The following is a 7,500-nucleotide window of genomic DNA, read 5'->3' on the forward strand; positions in this document are numbered from 1 at the left end:
CACACACCTACACACACACACACACCTACACACACACACACACCTACACACACACACACACACACACACACACACACACACACACACACACACACACACACACACACACACACACACACACACACACACACACACACACACACACACACACACACACCAAAGACAACACATAATCTTCTGAGCAGTTTATGATAGTCAAGTAACAACCCTCAGTAATAATTCAATATTTTGCTAAGATGAATAAATTTTCTACCTCTGAAACGTTTCTCTTTCAGGATAATTTTTTTTTTGAGACAAACTAAATTAGTAATAATTTATCTGTGACCAAATAGAATAGGAACTAAATGTTAAGCATCACAATTGCTGTTACTAGCAGATGATTGAGCAGGTCTGTCAATGTCTTCATCAATCAGATTGCAGATGTTCTCTGGAGGGAAATTTGAGGAGCATGATAACTGGAGGTGTTAGAATTAACCTCCCATTGAAACTCAAAGAATAATTTCATCATAGAGGGAAATAGTACCTTTACTCTATCCGATATCTTTCATAAATGTTAAACATGCAGTTATGATGTTATTTCGTTATTCCTGTGACATAGGTAATGGTTTCAGTATGATTTTAGTCACTTAATACATTACTATCAATTCATATTTGTGTTAAAACCAAGAGTCTTAGCCAATCACAGGTCTTATTTGGTTGCTAATCAAAGGTACCACATAAATTTTGGTGAAGAATATTAGACCTGTGTGGTCAGAAGCGCCACTATCTGTAAAGCAGTAATTTTTTGTAAAACATCACAAATAAAATCCTTTACATTCTTCTTGATGAGTAAAAGCCAGTGGATCGTCAACCAATGGCTGGATTGTGTAGTGACTACCAGGGCCTTTATGTCATATGTACCCCATCAGCAGCAGATAAATCCTCAACATACATATATTGGCAAGTTAGAATTTAGAGTCAATTTGTATAGGACAGTAAATTCCCACAGGGGATTACAAGCTTGCCAAAATGTACATGGTGGAGTACGTATATTGGCATTTTACTGGATGTTGACTGAGGATTTCTTTGATGTGATTATTAATGTTAAGAAAGGGTATTTACAACCCCAAGCTCTTGTTTGTTGCAGTTTTGAATGAAACTTTACTTGGACCATAATGGAGAGATGTAAAATAACTGTACTGTTCAACTTCCTACTGTGAAGATTTAATGTTTCTCCTTTTCCTCTGGTTTAAACCTAGCCTTGTACAACATATAGAAACAAAAAGGAGTGCATTCTTTGTTTCTGTTCATACAATATGTATAAATGTTACCAGACTTTGGAAAGGTTTTCTTGTGTTCTAAAAATGTGCTTGTAACATATTTTGGGTTCTCATACAAGGGTATTAGTATATTCAGCTTCTAATGTATCCAAGAAGTATTACCTATAGTCCATACTGTATTCATTTGTTTGAAGTAGAATGTTTTCTTACTTTGCAAGAAGTATTTTTTCTACACTTTTTTTCTCTTCCTTTTTTCTTCCTGCCTTTTATGTATTATATATATATATATATATATATATATATATATATATATATATATATATATATATATATATATATAAATTTCCTCTATTTTAAGAATCAAACTACACAGTTTACAGTATTTTCTCATTTTTCTGTCTTCCATATCTCACATTCTTTTTTTCCCCCTTCATTCGATCCTCTGATTCTATTCTTTCTTCTTTTATTATACTTTTACTCATAATTTTCTCTTCTCATATTTAACAGTTACAATTTTTTTTTGCAGAACATCCATCATGGATGAGGACACGGGGCTAAGGTCCCACCGTCGAGACCGAAAGGAGAGGAAGGAGAAAGAAAGACGAGACCGGGATCGTGATCGGGACCGTGACCGGGGAGACAGAGACAGGGAGAGAGACAGGGGAGACAGGGGAGACCGAGGAGATCGAGACAAGGACCGGGATCACTACCGGGAGAGGGAAAAGGATAGGGCCAGCGAGAGGGACAGAGATTATGATAGGGACAGAGAGCGCAACAGAGACAGGTATGTTGTTATTGATTATTCTTGTATTTATCGATAATAAACGAACAGACTTATTAATAGCTACAAAGAATTATTAGTGACTTCAATATGTACATAAAGCTTTAAAATATCAAAAATGCTGTATAAGTGAGTTACTTTCTGTTAATTTCTCTCTCCATCTTTGAAAAGTTATGATCAGCCTAAGATCTTGTACATCTTACCATACTGTTCCTTCAACCCCCTTCCCCTTTAAATTCCTGAAGGCCTAATCTCGTCTTACACCTCCCACAGAGAAAAGGGACGAGACAGAGACCGCGAAAAGGACCGAGGGGAAAAGAGGAAGAGGTCGCCAGACAGAGCCAAAGAGGAGCTCAAAGTAGAAGAGGTATGTATGTCAGAGCTTTTCTTGAGATCCAGGAGGAAAAGGATTGCTCTTACTTGTAATCTAGTACTGTACATGCAAGTGTAATTATAAGTGATGTTTAGATGAAAATCAGTTGTAGGTAATAAGAATTATGGTGCCTATTTTGGATACCTATGCTTATATTCAGATATAATTGATGAGCAGGCATACTTTGTTTATTACTAACATTTGAATTGTGCGAGTTGGGATCAAGATGAAATGTGGTTGCACTTGTAGTTGTAACACCTATACAAATGTGTTTTTATTATTGGTATGAAAAATTTGTGGTCACACTAACAAGACAGGCTTCTCTTACTGGTAAGAAATAAATATAGTTAAATAAGTAGACTTCCATTATCAACAAAAAATATATATTGTTAAACAGAGTGATTTGGTGACAGGTAAACCACAGGCTCTGATTTTTGTTGAAGGTTCAGAGACTTTGCAATACTTTTATGTATTACTAGTATGGAAAACAAAGTGGTATCTTTAGTGTGCTGTATGACTCATTTGTGAGAACTGTAGTATGTGTGATTTAGTATTACAGCATAGAATTGTCCTGATTCAGGGCCTAAAATTTATACAACTGAATATATATTACTTTCACATCATGCTTAGAAAGGAAATAAATGTTTTCATAATCAACTTTACACTTAATTTTTCATATTATAGTTGTGTTGTTAGAAGATTATCATGCATATTGGTGTGAATTGTCTGTAGTAACCTATCATGGATAGTGTGAATGTAACCATGCAACAACTACCATTTAATATATTTTGGATAAATCTCCATTTTAAGAAACCATAATTTGCCTGTAGAACATAGCATGATTAAGAAAGATCGAAAATGAACGTAGTTAATTTTTGACAATGGGGTGTGATCATTGAATTAAGTGATGGCTAGTGGGTATGCATATCATATTAGGGGACCTATGGGTTTAAAATAGTTGAATTCATTTGCTGTTTTTTTTGTGATACATATATCTAATTGAAAATGTTAGTTCTTTCTTCTGAAGGTAAATATGATAGATATTTTTGAGTACATGCTCTTTTTCTGAAGTATTCACCTTTGTATAGGACATAGTGTGGATTGACAATACTACTATTTGTGTTAGTTTAGTGCAAGTGCTGTCTACCTTGATGTAATACAGAGAATGAGTAGTGAGAATATGAATGTCTGTAAGCATTATTGTGTTAATGTCAACAAATTATTTTGTATATCATTGGTGGTTGAGATATCCAGAAGTTACAGTGATATTTCAGTATTTTTTAGGTAATGTCGGGGCACAAGGTAAGCATTCTTTTTTATGAAATAGCCATGCTGATTGTTTTCTCAAAGAATGCTGTGTTGATTAAAAAAAGAAAAAAGAAAAGAAGAAAGATCAGTCCGGTAATAAGAGTTGGGGTTCTTAATCGTGGAAAGATGAAAACGAGGAGAGTCATAATGATTGCTCCAAGATTGAATTATGCAATAACCTGTATTATAACACTGGCCTTCTCGCTCTCCCCAGGATGATGAAAAGGACAGAGCCAATGAGAAAGAAAAGAAAATCAAGAAGGAACCGCTCTCCCTCGAGGAAATGGTTGCCCGGAAGAGGGCTGAGGAGGAAGCTCTCAGTCGACCCAAATTCCTGTCCAAGGCAGAGAGAGCGGCAGAAGCATTGAAGCGGCGTCAGGAGGAGGTGGGTTTACAGGGTTTGGGTATGTGTGTGGATGTGTGAGGCTTGGGGGTGTCTGTTTACATGTGCATCTGTGTGAAGGTATGGCTGTAGGCGAGTGTTAATGTGGATGTGAATTTAGATTGAGATATAGGTGTGTGCGTGTTTGTTTGACAGTGATTAGAAAAGACAAAGATGTTTTGAGTTCAATGAACGGGCTTCTTGAATTTGTTTTCTTCCTTTTTTCTTGCCTTTTTTTCTTCTATGTCTTGTTTTTCTTCTTCTTCTAGCTTCTTTCTCTCTTTTTTTTTCTTTTTTGCCCTTTTCTTGTATGTCTTCCTTTTTGTCTTGTATATCTATTTCTTCTATAGTAGTTCTCCAAGGATTGAGTAAAAGATCTAGTATCATTACTACTTTCCATGTTGGTATTTGTGAAGTTTACACTGCCAGTCATCAGAGCTTTATTGTCCCAATTCCTTGCCAGGTTGAGGAGATGCGGAAGAGACAGGATGATGAGCGGAAGAGTCGCGAGCAGATGTACCAAGAAGGGCGGCGCGAGCTTGAGCAGGCCCTCCGACAGGAAGACCCCCGGGAACGTGACCGCCACAGGAGGGATCGTGAACCCCGAGAGAACAAGGAAGACCTGGAGTTGGAGAAGAAGAAGCAGCTGGAGAGGGACGCGGTCAACGAGAGGTACTTGGGCATTGTCAAGAAGAAGAAGAAGGTCCGCAGGCTGAACGACCGTAAGTTTGTCTTCGACTGGGATGCCGGCGAGGACACGTCGGTAGACTACAATGAGCTTTATATCAACAAACATCTCGTGCACTTTTTCGGGCGGGGACACTTCGGAGGGCTGGATCTGAAGGAGCAGAAGAAGGTCCAGTCGAAGTTCTACGGGAATTACATCGAGCATCGGCGCACTCAGGCCGACAAGGACCAGGAGATAATTCGCATGAAGAAGGAGCAGAAGAAGGAAGATAAGAAGAGATGGGATGACCGTCACTGGAGCGAGAAAGTCCCAGAACAGATGACGGAACGAGATTGGCGTATTTTCAGGGAGGATTACAATATTGCTATTAAAGGTGGCCGAATTCCCAACCCCATCAGAAAATGGTCCGAATCCAACATCAAGAAAGAAATCCTGGATATTATTTCTAGTGTAGGGTACACAGATCCGACGCCCATTCAGCGACAGGCCATCCCAATCGGTCTGCAGAATCGAGATATCATTGGTGTGGCCGAGACGGGTTCGGGTAAGACTTTAGCCTTCCTAATTCCTCTCCTGGAATGGATTCAATCACTGCCGAAGATTGCTCGCCTGGAGGATGCAGATCAAGGTCCGTACGCCCTGGTTATGGCCCCAACACGTGAGTTGGCGCAGCAGATTGAAGAGGAAACCACAAAGTTTGGTGGACCTCTGGGTATACGTACTGTTGCTGTCATTGGTGGTCTGTCTCGAGAAGAGCAGGGCATGAAGTTGCGAATGGGTTGTGAGATTGTTATCGCCACGCCAGGTCGTCTCGTGGACGTGCTAGAAAACAGGTATCTCGTGCTGAACCAGTGTACATATGTTGTGTTTGATGAGGCCGACAAAATGATTGACATGGGTTTCGAGCCAGACGTTCAGAAAATTCTTAAATTCATGCCAGTTACCAACGAGAAACCAGATAACGACGATGCAGAAGACGAGGATAAGTTGCTACAGAATTTCCTCTCAAAGCACAAATACAGACAAACTGTCATGTTTACCGCTACTATGCCTCCCGCAGTAGAGAGGATGGCAAGGCAGTACCTGCGTCGACCGGCGTACGTATACATCGGTTCGGTTGGCAAGCCTGTGGAGCGTGTGGAACAGATAGTCTACATGGTCAGCGAACAGGAGAAGCGCAAGAAGCTGCTGGACATCCTGAAGCGCGGCATTACTCCTCCAGTGCTGATTTTCGTCAACCAGAAGAAGGGCGCGGACGTCTTAGCTCGAGGTCTGGAGAAGCTGGGCTACAACGCGACCACGCTCCACGGAGGAAAGGGACAGGAGCAGCGTGAGCACGCCTTGGCCAACCTCAAGTCCGGTGCCAAGGATATCCTCGTGGCAACGGACGTCGCCGGTCGAGGTATCGATATCAAGGACGTGTCGTTGGTCATCAACTACGACATGGCCAAGAACATTGAAGATTACACCCACAGAATCGGTAGGACGGGTCGTGCTGGTAAGCATGGTAAGGCCATTTCCTTCTTGACTAAGGACGATTCGCACCTCTTCTACGACCTGAAGCAGCTGATACTGACCTCCCCCGTGTCCACGTGCCCGCCGGAGCTGGCCAACCACTCCGAGGCGCAACACAAGCCTGGAACTGTCATGACCAAGAAGCGAAGAGAAGAGAAGATATTTGCATAAATTACAGTTTTTATGAAACGTTTTGTTTCCTTCGCTCTCAATAATAACTTCAAAGCTTCATTGTGTATACAGTGTTCGTTTTGTCTTTTTTGTTGTGAAAGAACATAACCAGTATATTTCGTATATTTTGGTAGAAAATATTCTAAAGAAATGTGAATCAACAAACAAGAGTAGGGAAGTTGTGGTACTGTGGGATATTTGTATCTTGATACGAATATTTGTTGTTGTTTTTGTCTTATATAATCCAAAAATGAATTTTACAGTGAATCCCATTGCGTAACATTTATAATGTACTCTTGATACACTTGAAATTTATACATACTAGTAAACCCTGATCAGGATTAGTTACATTAATATTATCAAGTATATCTGGACTGTATTTCGTACCACGCACGTAAAGAGTTGATACGTTGATACAAATAAAATATTTATAAAGTGAAAGTTTGTTCTTATCATATTACACTAATTAAAATAAATTCTCGGTCTCAACATGAAATTTGCATACAAATGTTAACCTAGACACAAGCTAATATCAAACGGTGTAAAACGGATGATACACTCAAATGCTATAGAAGTAGCCAATTGTGTGGAACTGTAGCATAACCCGGGGTATGGGATACACTTCGGACACTACGTTCCTTTTGTGTTGTGACTTTGCTAACCACTGTTTTTCTTTATTTTGTGGTTTTGCTAGCTTAATGTTTAGTTTCACAGATGTACAGAGGCAACATTCAGTTTCTGGGGCGCTGTGATCCCTCCCCGTTTTTAATTATTTATTATAGGAGCATTTATATGCTACGACCAGAGTAATATGAGGCGTAATTTGGATAAAAAAATCATGGGAGGTTGGTCCGTGAGGGAGACATTCAATTTTGGGGGATTGGGTGAGAAAATGTCCCCCCGCCTCCCCCAAATGACGCCCCCTGGGTGGCACTGCCATACTATTATCCTGGCTGCGCCTCGAATTGGAGTGCCATCTATTTCCTATTCAGATGATGTAAATTTTCCTTTTACCAAGAATGG

At 39.9% G+C, this 7,500-nt stretch overlaps 2 protein-coding genes across 3 annotated transcripts in view; one reads left to right on the plus strand and one right to left on the minus strand.

Annotated features, from left to right (window-relative positions):
- Nucleotides 1-6,918, plus strand: part of LOC113827714 (probable ATP-dependent RNA helicase DDX23) — an 11,612-nt gene extending 4,694 nt beyond the window's left edge. For both annotated transcript variants that reach the window (XM_027380596.2, XM_027380597.2), the window contains exons 2-5: nt 1,786-2,043; nt 2,314-2,407; nt 3,936-4,106; nt 4,567-6,918. In XM_027380596.2, the coding sequence (XP_027236397.1) occupies nt 1,796-2,043; nt 2,314-2,407; nt 3,936-4,106; nt 4,567-6,477 (2,424 nt within the window). In that variant the 5' untranslated portion in view covers nt 1,786-1,795 and the 3' untranslated portion in view covers nt 6,478-6,918. The remainder of the gene's footprint in view (nt 1-1,785; nt 2,044-2,313; nt 2,408-3,935; nt 4,107-4,566) is intronic.
- LOC113827736 (ABC transporter G family member 20-like) overlaps nt 101-7,500 on the minus strand; it is a gene marked incomplete in the record, with an annotated part of 41,341 nt that continues 33,941 nt past the window's right edge. The window contains 1 exon segment of the mRNA XM_070124715.1: nt 101-116.

This window comes from Penaeus vannamei, chromosome 8 (assembly GCF_042767895.1).
Source record: "Penaeus vannamei isolate JL-2024 chromosome 8, ASM4276789v1, whole genome shotgun sequence".
Lineage (NCBI taxonomy): Eukaryota > Metazoa > Arthropoda > Malacostraca > Decapoda > Penaeidae > Penaeus > Penaeus vannamei.